This window comes from Lepidochelys kempii, chromosome 12 (assembly GCF_965140265.1).
Source record: "Lepidochelys kempii isolate rLepKem1 chromosome 12, rLepKem1.hap2, whole genome shotgun sequence".
In the NCBI taxonomy this organism is placed as follows: Eukaryota; Metazoa; Chordata; order Testudines; family Cheloniidae; genus Lepidochelys; species Lepidochelys kempii.
In genome coordinates this window covers 35,479,535-35,495,946 of record NC_133267.1, presented here as the reverse complement: position 1 = coordinate 35,495,946, position 16,412 = coordinate 35,479,535, and the positions used below count along the sequence as shown (strand labels likewise).

Below are 16,412 nucleotides of genomic sequence, written 5' to 3'. Positions count from 1 at the left end.
ATAAGATTGCAATTTTACTTTCCTGCACTTTGGCAAGCTCAGGTCAGATGTTACAGATAGACACAGGCATTGTCTAGTCATGAGACAGTAGTACAGGAGCCAAGAAGTGCATCTCCTAGCCTCGTTCCTGGAAATCTGTCACCCAAGTTCCTCTGTAACTGGCTCTTTATTTGACTTAATCTCTGCCTTAGCCTATCTATTAAATAGATTGTAATGGTAAAGCACTTTTTAGACCTTCAATTGAAAGGTAATGATTCGGTCAGTATTCGTGACTACTTTGGTGTCTCAAGGAGCAAGAGTTGAGTCTTTTTTTTTCATCCAGAAAATGTTATGGAAATGCTATGATAGCATTAAGATTGAAAATTTAATTGCACAGATCAGGAAAGCAACTTTCACAGCATCCATAGCTTGGGGTGGATATGTATGTGTAGGTTAACACTATATAAGAATGGAAAATGCTCTTGTTAAAAAGGCCAAGCAATCTATCTTTTGGGAATCATAACTGAGATTATAATCACATAATAGAGAAAAGTTTCTAAAATTGCATTATTTTTCTAAATTCAAGTCTTTTATTGAGTGTTACTTTGGTTGCTTCTTTGGGATGGTTTTAAAACCATCCCATCAAACATCCATTGTTTTTATTAATCTGTCTGAATATGTTTATTCATAATACACCAGAACTATTCATTTATTACTGTTGAAGTTGAAGGGATTTAATTTCTTTGCATATTCCACAAGAAAATCTGTAACTACAAGCTCACCTCATTAAATTAGGAAAATGAAAGAGATTTATTACTTAGATGGTCAGTTTGGGGAAAGACAGCAACAAATGTAGCAACTGTTTTATCTTGCATGTAGAATGTAGAGATTTTGATTGGATTCTTTTGCAATTAACTTTAAGAGAAATGTTGGTTGATAGCTCTTAGGTACTATATGGTCTAACAAAGAGACGTGGTGAGAGATTTCTTGGAACTGTTGCCAGAAATGTCCAACAGAACTCTGTCCACATATCTATTCAAGTGATACCATCATAGGACCTAATCACATCAGCCACGTTATCAGGGACTCATTCACCTGCACATCTACCAATGTGATATATGTCATCATGTGCCAACAATGCCCCTCTGCCATGTACATTGGCCAAACCGGATAATCTCTACGCAAAAGAATAAATGGACACAAATCTGACATCAGGAATCATAACTGAATGCATCCGATGAAGTGAGCTGTAGCTCACGAAAGCTTATGCTCAAATAAATTTGTTAGTCTCTAAGGTGCCACAAGTACTCCTTTTCTTTTTGTGGATACAGACTAACACGGCTGCCACTCTGAAACCATTCAAAAACCAGTTGGAGAACACTTCAACCTCTCTGGTCACTCAGTAACAGACCTAAAGGTGGCAATTTCACAACAGAAAAGCGTCAGACTCCAAAAAGAAACTGCTGAACTGGAATTAATTTGCAAACTAGATACCATTAACTTGGGCTTGAATAGAATGGCTGGGTCATTACACAAATTGAATCTATTTCACCATGTTAAGTATCCTCAAACCTTTTGTCAACTGTCTGAAATGGGCCATCTTGATTATCACTACAAAAGTATTTTTTCTCCTGCTGATAATAGCTCATCTTAATTAATTAGTCTCTTACAGTTGGTATGGCAACTTCCACCTTTTCGTGTTCTCTGTATGTGTATATATATCTTCTTACTGTATATTCCATTCCATGCATCCGATGACGTGAGCTGTAGCTCATGAAAGCTTATGCTCAAATAAATTAGTTAGTCTTTAAGGTGCCACAAGTACTCCTGTTCTTTTTTACCCCTCCCCTCCCCCCCAAAAAAGCAGATATAATTTGAAAGCATGCATTGAACAGCCTATTGGTACTAATCCAGCCGTGGATAAAGATGATACTACATCTGAATTTATGTTATATATCCTATGCTACTCCTGATTGAATCTTTTGTAATTTTAATGATATAGTTAGATTTTATTTCTGAGAAATGAGAGGGAATTGACATTTACAAATGAAGTTTAGACTGTTCTCTGAAGCATTTTGACGGTGCACACGTTCAGTATATTTGATGGAGCTGTGTGGGTAGTAAAACAGCTGTGAAAATTTCTGGAGACATTGAAAATCTCCCTTCTTGCAGATATTAGGTCAACTTTTCTATATTCCTAACCAGATTTACAGTTTGGATATCTGTACCATGAACTAGGTACTTTCTGCCAAATATTGCTTTTGGCTGTTCTTTTACCTTGAATCTGGAGAGGATTGAAGCTCTACTTATATGGTGTACTCATAGCTACATAGTTATTAAAAAAAATAAAAAATACACATGATTGGATGTACACACTTATCCTTTTTGGAGCATGTCGGTATTCATTTTTGTGGATATGAAACAAGTCTTTTGTATAAAGTAATTTACTCTCAGAAGTCTTGGCATAAATTTTTTTGAAAAAAACATTGCTCTAAATTGGTAAACCACAACAAACAAAACTAGTTAAGACCTTTGCTTTTTTCCCTTCAGCTTTCATTACATTCTGCTTATTAATTTTTGGCTCAGACACACTACATGTTCTTTCCTACAGTGAAATTTAAGATCCTTTTAAAAAAAAATATTAAATAAAAAGTGCCCATTTCTTTCTCTTCTCCCTCCTCCCTCCAAGTATTTGCAAGCGATGTATTCGAAAGATGGATCATCACTGCCCCTGGGTGAATAATTGTGTAGGAGAGAAAAACCAGAGATTTTTTGTGCTGTTTACGGTAAGTACAAATTACCAACAAATTGTTCTAAATATGAAAATTGACTATAGGTAACAATTTTTCACATACTTACCCCTGGATTAAATTGCTCGCTATTTAGCCATACCTTTATTCTTGGGGGAATTCTGTATCAAAAAATTAAAAATGTTGTGTACAATATTTTAAAATTCTGCATATTTTATTTTTCAAAATAACACAATATAATCAAGTTAGTTTGTTATTTTGCTAACAGGTATTTTGAAATGAATTAACTAGTATGTCTCTAACAATATAGACAACAAAAAATTCTGGAAGTGTTTTTTGACAAATAGATTCCTTACTAGGCATACAGAATTTTGAATAATCATTCATATAAACTACAGTACATAACCATATTTTCCACACCCTCAGAAGCAGTGCAGAGGCTCGAAGGAGAGGGAAGTAATTGCTGGGAAAAAGCCTGGGAATGAACCTGGAGGGTTGTTGGGTATGGGTGGGAGAAATATGGAACAGTTTTGTGTGGGGGTTTTGGAGGGCAGGGGGGATTGTTAGGGAGTCGGGGATCCTCCCCCATGCAGACTCTGGCTGACCCCTAGCCTCTCCCAGTCAGGCATATCTACCCCTGTGCCTGTGTCCCTGCACCACCACTCAACCCCCCCCCCCCCCGGACTCCATGTGTCCCTGCATCCCCACTCCCAATCATCCCCTGTTCCAGTGTGTTCCCCTAATGCCCCTCTAAATCCCACTCTGTATCCCATGGCGCCTCACCTGGCCCCCGCAGGCAGGGCTCTGTGGGGAACCCAGCTTCTGCTCTCTCCCTGTCAGCTGCTGACCACTAGGCGGCTGCCTCTGTTCTCGTGCCACAGCAGCCCCTGGTGGGCAAAAGACATAACTGCAGAGCCTCTCCAGGAGAATGTATTTTCTGCCCAGAAAAATCTGTGGGACATATGTATTCTGTGCAGGCACCGTGGTGAAGAATTCCCCCAGGAATACATACCGTGGATGTACAGCATTATACCATTTCACTGTTCGCAGTATATTGTTCTAATACACAACACAGTATGTTACTAGTTTTTAAAGTTCGCAACGTGACATAATTATAATATGCTGGTACCTCGCTCAAGCTGTGATCTTGTTCTGCAGAATCTCAATTTTCATTTAAAAAACAATCTGTTTAGGCTGGCAAAGAAAATCTCGAATGTGAACTGATTGTGATAGCTACATGAATCTGCAGTAAGCCTTGAATAGTAGCTCTGAGATGGCTGGTGGTGATTTTAAATGTCATTGTTAACAATTTAATTCCTCATGTAAGAAAGGAGAGGGAGCATACCTACGTCTGCACAATTTACAGGAGTGACTTCTTTTGGTGCCACAAGTGAGTGTTGTTTAGGAGAGGGCACTTCTTTCCATCACTAAAGAAGGAGCCTGGTAGAGCCCAGTTGGGAATCGGAGCCCCACTGAGGGGGACATAAGTCCAAGGAATTGAAGCAACCATATTTGAGCATCTGCACAACAGACTGAATGGCAACTCACATGGGCAGACCTTGGATGAGTACCACTGCCCTTCTCCTTCCCCTAATTTCTCCCATGCCTTGGAGAGGGTATTAGTAGATATTAGCCATGCTTGTTTTAATCGGGTGTTTGAGTCAAGTGTTTGAATCACTTAAAATCCATTAGTTCTTCTTCGAGTGCTTGCTAATGTCAATTCCACATTAGGTGTGTGAGCGCCGTGTGCACCATTGCTGGAGATTTTTCCCTCAGTTGTATCTATCGGGCCAGCTTTAGTGCCTTCCGGACCCACGCACTTACGCGCCGGTATAGGGGCACCACCAACACCGCATCCTCCTCAGTTCCTTCTTACTGCTCAAGACAGTTTCTGGAACAACTCTTGCTTTGGCAAGGCATTCTTCTCAGTGGTTTCTGCTTCTGTTTCATAGTTTGTCTTAAGTATAGTTGTAGTGTATATATTGTAAATAGCATTAGTGCAAATAGTTAGATCCCCAGTCTCCTTACCGTCAAGGGGCTCTCTTCGCTGCTGGGCCAGGCATGCCTGGTCCACGGGTTTCAAACCTGGTGCCTCTTGTGGCAAGCCTGTGCCCAGGAGCAACCTATACTCCAGTTGTCTGAAGCATTTGGGAGAATGTCCAGTCTCCTGTCCGCCACCGGTGTCCAGACTCTCTGCATCGAATGGAGGCTGAGAGGGTACCACTCCACCATGTTCACTTCAGGAGGGTTCTTCATCTGAATCTGAGGTAGAACCATACGTCCAGCCTAAGGGCCACCACCAGCACCCATCCTGTGTACCACCCGACCTCAGTACAGGTCCCCCACTGATGCCTGGCCAAGTGAACAGTGGCCTATGCAATGGCAGTATTGGAATCCTTGAGGGTTTCCCCACTGGGTCCACCTTCCCGCCAATCTTACTCAGTTGCTTCTGAGAGGTGGACTTTCCCTCTAGCCTGCTCGGCATCGAACCTCGACTCCGGTACCAACCCCAGTATCCATATTCAGGATGTAGCCCCCATGGATGTTGTTGAAGCTGAGAAAGAGGAAAAAAACCTCCTCCCTCCGGTACAAGCCTCTTCCTCCTGAGATGAGGCCGTCTCAGGGCTGAATATCTTGCTTCCACAGGATGACTTCAGGGCCCATCAGGAGTTTCTAAAGCAGATAGCAGCTATCTTGGGGCTAGAGATTGAGGAACTTAAGGAATCATCCTACATCCTTGTTGACATTCTGGCTGCAGCAGTTCCTTCTGAGGTGGCCCTGTCCATTAATGAGGCTGTAATGGGTCTGGTCAAGGCCCTGTGGCAAACCTCTTCTTCTCTGTCCCCCACCTCGAAGAGGGCTGAGAAGAAATATGTGCCAGCCAGCAAGTACGAGTATCTGTACTCCCACCCCTCTCCAGGGTCCCTTGTTGTATCGGCGGCCAACAAGGAGGCAGATGGGCGCTACCCCCAAACAGAAGGACACAAACTTGAGCTGTTGGGAGGAAAGTTTATTCGACAGCCAGTCTACAGCTGCATATCACAAACCAGCAAACCCTACTGGGGAGATATGACTACAATCTGTGGGACTTCTTGTCCAAGTTCAAAGACTCCCTGCCTTGAGTTCTGAGGCATAAATTCTCTACCCTCTTAGAGAAGGGTAAGAATGTTGCCAAGGCCTCACTCCAGGCGGTACTAGAAGCAGCTGATGTGGCGGCAAGGACACTGGTCTCTGCAGTAACCATGAGGCAATGTTCTTGACTACAGTCCTTGGAGCTACCTCATGAGGTCCAACAGTTGATCGAGGACCGCCCTTTCAAAGGCTCCTCATTCTCGGAGCAGACGGATACAAAGCTCCATGGCCTGAAGAACTCAAGGGCCACCGTCAGGTGCCTGGGCCTCTATGCTCTGTCAACTTTTGAGGAAGCACTTCAGGCCTCAGCAACTGTCCCACTTCTCGGCTCTGCCTCTGAGACGGGAACCCTTTAAGAGAAAGGGAGGAGGTTACAAACACTGTTAGCCACTGCTTTAATCTCAACCTCACTTCCTGGGTTTCATAGGTACTCCGGTGGGCCCAAGCAGGTCTTTTTGAAGGTGCACCCAAGGGCACTATACTAGTTCCCAGTTTGGACCCTACCTCCCCATTGGTTTTGGATCGATTATCTCACTTCAGCCCGACATGGTTTTGCCTGGGGCACATGGCCGTGTACACTTGCGTGGTCTGGCACCCAAGGCCGTGACTCAGACACCTGCAGATGTGGTTGCTTCAGTGTACACCCCAAACAGACACCATTTGGACTCAGTGCTTACTGTTCAGCCCCCATCCTTGCTTCCCCCATCTGATGGAAGCAGCTCCTATCGGTGTTAGTGGGCCTCCCCTTTGTCACCCCCTGGGTGTCCATAGTCTTGGATGCTCCCAACCTAGGTTGGGAAGTCCACCTCGGTTCACTCAGGGCCTGTGGTCCCAGGAATAGCTCAGGGTGGTTCACTTAGCTTGCCAAGTGTTCCTCCCACAGATCCCAGGAAAGGTAGTGCAGATACTGATGGACACCACCGTGGCTATGTTCTACATCAACAAACAGGGAGGGAGCCTGATCCTCTGCATTGTGTCAGAAGGCCATTCATCTATGGGAATTCTGCGTGAAGCACTCCACGCACCTCAAAGCTTCACATCTTCCGGGAGCTTGGAGAATGCCCTGGCAGATCACCCCAGCAGATCCTTCTCTCACCATAAATGGTCCCTTTACTTAGAGGTCACCAGGTTCATCTTCCAAAGAGGCGGGGACCTCCCCTGTAGACCTGTTCGCGACCAAGCAGAACAGAAAATGCCAACAATTTTGCTCGTTGCGTGGGCACAGTCTGGGCTCCCTCTCCGTCGTTTTCCTGCTTCCATGGACAGAGCTACTATTCTGTGTATTTGCTCCGGTTTCTATGGTGGTTCACAAGGTCCTCCTGAAGATCAAGCTTGATGAGGCGAGAATTATTCTTCTAGCCTGAGCATGGTTCGGCACGTTGCTCCCGCTCCACCCACACCTGACCTCACAAGACCACGGTTGGTTACTGCACCTGAACCTCAGCTCCCTTCACCTAACTGCATGGAAGTTGAATGGCTAAACCCAGAGGAGCAGGCCTGTTCAGAATAAGTTCAGTAGGTCTTGCTGGGCAGTAGGAAGTCCTCCACTAGGGCTACCTACCTTGCCAACTGGAAGCGGTTCTCGATATGGTCATCTCATCGAGGCATCTCTCCGACTCAGTCTTTCCTTGCGTCCATCCTGGACTACTTGCTCCATCTAAAGCAACAAGGTCTGGCTCTCGCATCCATCAAGGTGCATCTAACAGCAATTTTGTCCTTCCACCCACCAGTGGGCGGTAGATGAGGGTTCTCTCATGAGATGACATTGCTTTCTTAAGGGATTGGAGAGACTTTACACACAGGTTCACAAGATGATCCCCATGTGGGTTTTAAACCTGGTCCTTTTGAGATTCATGGGTCCTCCCTTTGAGCCGCTAGCATCGTGCTCTCTGCTGCTACTTTCCTGGAAGGTCACCTTCCTGGTAATGATCACCTCATCCAGAAGGGTCTCTGAAATCAAGGCCCTTGCGTCAGAGCCTCCATACATGGTGTTCTTCAAGGACAGAGTCCAACTGCGCCCCCACCCAGCCTTCATGCCAAAGGTGGTTTCACAATCCCATAGCAACCAGGCCATTTTTTCTGCCGGTCGTCTTCCCAAAGCCTCACCAGAATTCAGAAGAGCAGCAGCTTCGCTCATTGGATGTTAAGCATGCCCTCACCTTCTATAGCAAGAGGACTAAATTCTTTCACAAATCCAAAAAAATTTTATAGCAGTAGCAGAAAGGATGAAAGGACTTCCAGGGTCAGTCCAGAGGCTCTAATCCTGGATAATCTCCTGTATTCGGGCATGCTACAAACAGGTGAATGTCCCATCTCAAGCAACCCTAATCACTCACTCCATGAGAGCTCAGGCCTCTTCAGCGGCATTCCTCCTGCAGGTTCCAATCCAAGACATCTGAAGGGCTGCAACTTGGTCATTGGTTCATGCCTTTGCATCCCACTATGCCATCACCCAAAAGGCTTGAGATGACTCCAGGTTTGGAAGAGCAGTGTTGCAGTCAGCATGTCCCTGAACTCTGAGCCTGCTTCCTGAGGTACTGCTTGTGAGTCTCCTAATGTGGAATGGACTTGAGCAAGCACTTGAAGAAAAAACGGTTACTATCCTTTCCGTAACTGTTCTTTTGAGATGTGTATCTCATGTCCATTCCATGACCCACCCTCCTATCCCTCTGTTGGAGTTGGCCAGCAAGAAAGAACTGAGAGGATGTGGGACCGGCGGCGCCCCTTATGCTGGCGCATACCCGCACTGCTCCAGAGAGAGCTAGAGCCAGCCTGACTGATGGCAGGAAAAATCTCCGGCAGCAGCGCACACAACACGCACACATACCTAACATGAATGGACATGAGCAACACATCTCAACAGTTACAGAAAGGTTAGTAACCCTTTTTTTCACTTTATTACATTTGTAATTGTAATGTGATCCAAAGAGCTAATAAATTAATGTACATTGTTGTACTTGCTGAAATTTTTTTATTTGAACTTTGCTGGAGCTGGTTTTACTCTATTTTATCCAATTAATAAACAATACTGCACCCAAGCATGTAATTTCCTAATGATAAAAACTGGCTGCAAGGAATGTCTGCTTTACTGACTGACAAAATGATCAAGACTAAGCAAATTTCTATTTATTTCCAGATGTATATAGCCCTAATTTCAGCTCATGCACTCATTCTGTGTGGGTTTCAGTTTTTCTCTTGTGTCCGAGGACAGTGGACTGGTAAGCATGTGTTTATTTCTACCACCATAACCAAGCAGTGTTTATAAATAAAAAATCGTAAAATGTTTGCAAATGTTTCAACTGTTTAACGTGAAGTGCCATGAATGTTCTCTTGCCTGCTCATGCCATCTTATTTTCTTGTGTGGTGCTTAGTTGAAATTTGCTAATTCCTTCATGCTTTCTTGTGCTTATTAGTATTTCAAGGCAATGTTTTGGTGTACCAGAGCTTGCTGGACTGTCAAGATCATTTGGAGAGTTATATGGCTGAAGGAATACCAGGGTCCTTAATGCAAGGGGATGGAGGATCATTGCTGTAAATACCAGGGAGGGCATGTGGATGAGGGGCTCAAGAGTCACCTTGAATAATAACAACAACTAGGGACGGGCTCTAGAGCATAGGTGAGGCACATTTCATAAGGCTCTCAATACTGGGGGAAGTCCTAGGACCAAGTAAGGGGCTTAGTTCATTGAGCCCTGGGTGAGGGTATTCAAACATAAAATGCCTTACTTCAGTCTTTCATACACACATCTCTTTCTTTCATTTTTTGCATGTTGTTATGCAGTTTGGAATGTGCATGGCTCATCTCTAGAGGAACCTGTCCAAACTGCTGTGTGATCTATAGTGTCTTCATGCATACTGTGAACAGATTGCTACTTTTAACAACTTCCTCAGCACTGAAATATGGAAAGAACTCATAATAAATCCCTATCAACGGTCTGGAATTTATGAAAGCTTAAAAAAAATAACCAAGTCGTACACGCTTCTTGTAGTAGTGTCCCTTTGAGTGCTCCATGTCAGGTGTACCTGCACCTTTAATGGGAGACATTTGGTAGCCATGCCCGTTCAACACTTGGGGACATCCCACACATCCTCATGCCGCTCGCCAAGGCTGCATGGGGCTGTGGGGATGAACAGTCTTCAGTTCCTTCCCAGCTGCCTTTGGCCAGAGATGGAATCTGTGTTGCCTGTTCTCTAACACTTAGCTTTTTTTCCTCAGATAGTTTCCTCATAGTTACTTAGCTTATGGTGTTACAGTTGTTCCTTTTATTTCTTCCTCTCAAGCTATTAAAAATTTTTTAAAAATCATTCATAGAGAGTAATGTAGGTTGGAGATCTCCCCTTGAAGGGGTTAAATTTTTATTAGTTTTGCTCAGGAATCCTGGGCTCTCCTTGGATTCAAGAGGAGTTTCTTTTCTGTTACGAGGCTATTCAGATAAGTGACCTACACTCCCAGCACCTCTGCTGTCTGGGTGATACTCATATCCCCAGTAAGTGCAAGATCTGCACTTCCTTCAAGGGTAGATCCTGAAAACACAGAGAAATTAAGTTTAAACTTCTAATGATGGAGCAAACTGTATGTCCCAGTACAAGTAGTGCCCCGTCCACCTCAAGATTTCAGTCACCGAAGATCAGTAGAGAAGTATGCAGCACCGAGTAATCTACAGTACCAAAGTCATCATCTAGGCTTGTGTTGTGCAGGAGGTCGGACTAAATGATCATAATGGTCCCTTCTGACCTTAGTATCTATGAATCTACATCTGCCTCTAAATAGGAGGCGGTATAAGGAGTAAATCTCCAAGAAGCTCTGTCACCGTCTGACAAGTAGGCTACAGAGACCTCAAGTCCCAATGGGAGTTCCATGCAGGCTCCGAATGAGATTGGTATCACAAAGGCAAAGAGGAGTCTGTCGTCTAAGACAGACTCCAGTACTGAGTTCAGACAGGACCAAGGACTGTTCACGTCCCTAAGTTACTGCGGGGAGCAGAGCCAACTCATCCCATGCCAAGAGCTTGGTACCAGCTGCACAGGTACGAAATTCATGCTCCACAGGTTCCCACTCAGCCAAATCTTTGATACCATTGGTACTGCAAGTAGGAACCCTAAGGATACCTTCTGAGCCAGAGTCTCCTCTGTTAACGAATGCTTGGGGTTTGTCAGTCTCAAGACTCTTTCATTAACCCCTCTATCACCTGGAGCAGGGAGGGGTTCTCAAACTTTTTTGTACCGCGACCCACTTCTGACAACAAACATTACTGCACAACACTGCATGAGGAGCGGGGGTGTACCAAGGCCTGTAGCCCAAGTCCCACCGCCCAGGGCTGAAGCCCTTGGTCTTCGGCCCCAGACAGTGGGGCTAAGGCTTTGGCTTTGGCCCTGGGCCCAGGGAAGTCTAATGCCGGCCCTGGCCCAAATTTTTCCTTGCTTAACTAATGGATGGACAAAAAAGCCAGTGGGGGAAGAAGGGGCAATAAGACTTTGAGCAGCTCCTGATTGCAAGATACAGCTTAATTTTCTTTCAGCACTACACAAGGCAAGCAAAACATAGCAGCAAGGGTGAAAAATCAGGTAGATATAACAGCCAACCAGGAGCAGGCAGGGCTCTCGTGGCTGCAGTTTTTGTGTTGTGTGCTGAATTCATGTCTATCTGCCCTTCACTTTATATCTGGTAATGTGTGTAGCCTGGGCTAATGTTGTACGTAGTCTTACACAAAGATGCTTATTGGCTCTCAAATTGATGTAGCCTTGTGGTTACCCCAGGGCAAGACACATTGATGCAGTGCAATGTGGCATATGACAAGGCAGGACTGCAGTCACTTTCAAATTAGCATTTACTTGTCCGATGAACTGAATTGTCTAGAACTATACAGTCTGTAGGGCGGACAGTAAAATCTGGAGTTGAGCTGATTTCACCACTAAAATAAACACAAACCTATTTTATCACTTTGTATTGAAGAGGAGGCACGCTGTTCTGGAGTTGCTGTTTGCATGGGTTCTTGGTGTGATTTTTTTTTCATAACTAAGTTTATTCTTTTCACAGAATGCAGTGACTTCTCTCCGCCTGTAACTGTGATCCTGATGGTCTTTTTGTGCCTTGAGGGTTTTCTGTTTCTCACTTTCACTGCTGTTATGTTTGGCACCCAAATCCACTCAATATGCAATGATGAAACGGTAAACCTACTTCCCTTGCTTGGTGTAATAATTCTAATATAAGACTTGACTAGCTATAGCTTTATTTGCATATGATAGAGGGGCTTTTATGATGGTGAAATATTCAAATCTTAAACACACATCTATTATTTCCCCTGCTACTGGGAGAATTAGGAACAATTATTTGCTTTTGCTAACAAGCAGATGTGTAACAAATGTGTTCTCCTTTAGTATTGACTTCCCCCACATGATGCAGTAGGGTGAGACTTTCAAAAGCTTTTAGAACAAGTCGCATTGTCTTTCAGTGGGGCTTGTGCTCCAAGTGAGCTGTAGCTCACGAAAGCTTATGCTCAAATAAATTGGTTAGTCTCTAAGGTGCCACAAGTCCTCCTTTTCTAAATTACTTGGATACCTATGAGTGGGATTTTCATAATTCTTAAATTGTCACCAAAAGTATACATGATGTGCCTAATCTGGGATTAGAGGTGTGCTTTTTTTTACACCTTTTTTACTGCACTGAAATGTCCTGGCTGATACTTGGTGTTAATCCATTTTCCTCCCCAAATCCCAGTGTAAACATTGGAAGAATGTCATCCAATGTGAGTAATTGACTGAAGATGTAAGGGAGTTGAGTTCACAGTGGCATCCTGAATTTTCTCAGCTGATGCTGCTTTGCAAATGTTGCACTTAGATATTGAATAGCTGTATGCTTTACAAAAGGGAAAACAAACGGTGAGTGTTCCACTGTCATTAGTGGGAAGTGAGTACTGTAAATGATCTGATTTGAGTTGAGATTCTTAATGGAAGTTTTATTTCATTTTTGTCTAGAGTCAATAATTGTAGTTAACAGCTTCTTATTAGCACAGATCCCTAGCATGTGGTGCAGCTAGTGTTCTTTTTAGCTTTTTGCGGTGCTTAGTGTTTTGTTTCTCATGAAATACTGTTGCAGAAAAATATTTTAATAAATATGCAATGTATTCAGCAAGCTTTAAATACTTACATTGTGCTGCATTCCCCCACAGCTCAGTGAATCATTCTGATTTCTTTCTTAGAAAGAAATAGCACTAATTTGTTTCATGCACACCAGTTCGGTGCCTGACTGCGTTTCTGCACAGGGTTTGCAGTATTTCTAGTTTAGACCCCCACTTCTCTCTTTGAAGTTTTGGAATAGCCTTCCAAGGGAAGCAGTGGGGGCAAAAGACCTATCTGGCTTTAAGATTAAACTCGATAAGCTTATGGAGGAGATGGTATGATGGGATAACATGATTTTGGTAATTAATTGATCTTTAAATATTCATGGTAAATAGGCCTAATGGCCTGTGATGGGATGTTAGATGGGGTGGGATCTGAGTTACCCAGGAAAGAATTTTCTGTAGTATCTGGCTGGTGAATCTTGTCCATATGCTCAGGGTTTAGCTGATCGCCATATTTGGGATCAGGAAGGAATTTTCCTCCAGGGCAGATTGGAAGAGGCCCTGGAGGTTTTTCGCCTTCCTCTGTAGCATGGGGCACAGGTCACTTGCTGGAGGATTCTCTGCTCCTTGAAGTCTTTAAACCACAATATGAGGACTTCAATAGCTCAGACATAGGTGAGGTTTTTCAGGAGTGGGTGGGTAAGATTCTGTGGCCTGCGTTGTGCAGGAGGTCAGGCTAGATGATCATAATGGTCCCTTCTGACCTTAATATCTATGAAGGGGGACAGGAAAAAATTTGTGGGATACCCCAGCTCTGGCCATCCCATAATGGGGAGGGCTGGATAGAGTTGTTTCTTCAGATCATGGTGCTGGTCTTCCATTCAGCATTAGAGGTTTGCTGGAGAGAAATGCAGGACACTTAGTCCTTGCTGGTCTTGGCTAACAGCATCTTCACTTGTACTCCTTAACATAGAAGTGCACTGTACTGCTACTAGATACCCTTTCGACTGCCGGAATTTGAGTTGTTTGTACTCTGAATCTGATGATAGTACAGTAATGATGCTCCCTTTTAGTCCAAAACTTTGTCTAACCAGATATTTCATGTTGCCATTCAATTTGCTTAAGATTTTTAATGTTCTATAGCAACCAGAGGTGTGCATGTATCTGGTTAGTCTGTTAACCTTTCTTTAGGAAAATAAAGTACAAATGTGAAACACTGTTAAAATTGATTATTTAAATCAAGGTTTCCTATATCTTGATTTAAATCAGTACACCCTGCTGGCTGTTAAGTGTATAACTGTTTGTTTGTTTTAATTTATGTGCAGGAGATTGAGAGGCTTAAAAGTGAAAAGCCAACCTGGGAGAGGAGGCTACGTTGGGAAGGGATGAAATCTGTCTTTGGGGGCCAGCCTTCACTCCTGTGGATCAATCCTTTTGCAGGATTTCGAATCAGGCAACTTTTGCTGAGAGCAAAGAAAGGGGGACCTGAGTTCTCTGTGTGAGCCTTTCTAATCATACTTGAACTTGAAAGAATACTATATAAATATTTATTTGGGGCCAGAAATGGCTGTCTACATATAATCTGTGACCAGCTGAAACAAACAAGACATTTGCTTGTAGCAAGCAAAGTTTTATAGTCACAGACATCTCATTAACTTTCAGAAACGTAAACTAGATGCTGTAATGATCTTTCAGCAGGATAACAAAAGAAAGGTGTGTAACCACACTAAAGAAGCCAAAATGTCATCATACTACTGTAACTTATTGTTTAATGGGATTAATTTTTGCATTTTTGTTGAACCGTTTATTTGATAAATGTTTTGGGAATTTGTGTTTTATAAAATTATGAACTGAGGTGCAGTTGTCAATCATGAGATCAAGTAGTTATGCTGGAAGCCCATTTTAAATGGCATCAAGCTCTCTAAATCCATTAGTTTTCAGGGAATAATGACTTATTCAGTCCTTTAATTTTATTTTTGTTTTCATTTGTCCTGATAGTCAAAATTATACTGTTACATCCCACTTCAGACATGCAGTCCTTGCATATTAATAATTCGAGATTTGTGCACGTGGTAACATAAACATGTCAGATGCACTCCTCCAGCCCTGCCAAATGTCCTCCGTGATTCACAATAGCATGTCTTGTATTTGGCAGTATTAATCTTAAATGGCATTTAGGTAAGTTCTAAATGTGCAGTAATCAAATATTTTTAACTTTTAGCTATGGGTCAAATTCTGCCCTGTGATACTTGTCTTCAATTCTCAGTGCATTGACTTTAAAGGAACTTGTGTGTGGGTATCAGAGGGACCAGTGACTAGATCTTCCTGTAGGATTAAAAATGAATGTATTGCAGATTGGTATAACTTTGATCCAAAGAACAATCATTATTGTATGGTCCGGAGGCCCTTTTGTTTTTGTTTTTTTATTGTATAGATTTTACATCCATTCAGAAACTGGTAAACAGTTCACCAGTCACTTAAATAGAGCCATCACTGAACGGAGGGAGACTTTCTTCAGCGTTAGGGAATGTAATCCCAGCCTCCTTTGTGCAAATACAAGAAATCTGAGTGTAAAATGGAAAATGAGTATACAGTATGTAAAGGGAAAATTTTTCCATTTTGCCATTTTCCAATCAAAACTGATTGAAAACAAAAGGAGTGAACAGTGTAGAAATATAACTGCTTTTTGTGGGTCTGACAAATAACAGTAGTTCTAAGGTGTGTTCCTAAATCTGCAAGTAATGACACACAATCTGCAAGTGATGAAATACAGCTGAAAATGGATTCTCTAAACACTACAGATAAATACAAAAATTCTTCTATTATTACTTTATTCTCTTTGAATTATCCACCACACAGGAGGATAAAGCAGGAGCCTTGATGCATAGCTTGAACTGTGCCTGGAAAGTAAACAGCTCCCTGTTCTGGGACTTGCCTTAAACTTGTCCAGTTTTTGTTTTGCCATTAGCATCAACAAGTTTATTCCACCTCAAGCAGTATGATATGCTCAAGGATCTGCCATTAGTGAGTTTACATTCACAGACTGAAAACATGCTTTCTTTTCTTAGTGACTTGTTTCTCCATTTCTGTACAAATCTTTGTGGAATCTTAATTCTTAATCATACTGATTCTTCATCACATTTATGTCCTAGTATGTGTCCGTTTACTAAGGGATCCATTCAGTATACCATGGTCCAATTAACAAAACTGTGCAATACTTCAGAAGATGTGTACAGTGCTTAGGGAGTAGGTATGTAATATGGAGAATTGCCAGATGGACACATCCAATAAAGCCACAGACAAATGAACAAAAATACATGTATCATGTAAATGAGGGGGAAGGTTGGAAGTTGGACAAGAATCTTTGAATATGCAGTTCAACATCCTCCATAAATATTGGAGAAAAAATTATCTGGCTTTGTCACGAGGCTTTTAGTATGTATATTGTTTAATAAAATATACTGATGAAAATCAGAAAATACCATTTAAA

General features: G+C 42.7%; 1 protein-coding gene across 7 annotated transcripts in view; it reads left to right on the top strand.

Annotated features, from left to right (window-relative positions):
- The window catches only part of ZDHHC7 (zDHHC palmitoyltransferase 7), a 58,181-nt gene extending 41,769 nt beyond the window's left edge, over positions 1–16,412 (top strand). For all 7 annotated transcript variants that reach the window (XM_073308107.1, XM_073308101.1, XM_073308102.1 and 4 more), the window contains 4 exons: positions 2,669–2,765; positions 8,998–9,079; positions 11,899–12,029; positions 14,248–16,412. In XM_073308107.1, coding sequence (XP_073164208.1) covers positions 2,669–2,765; positions 8,998–9,079; positions 11,899–12,029; positions 14,248–14,424 — 487 coding nt within the window. In that variant the 3' untranslated portion in view covers positions 14,425–16,412. The remainder of the gene's footprint in view (positions 1–2,668; positions 2,766–8,997; positions 9,080–11,898; positions 12,030–14,247) is intronic.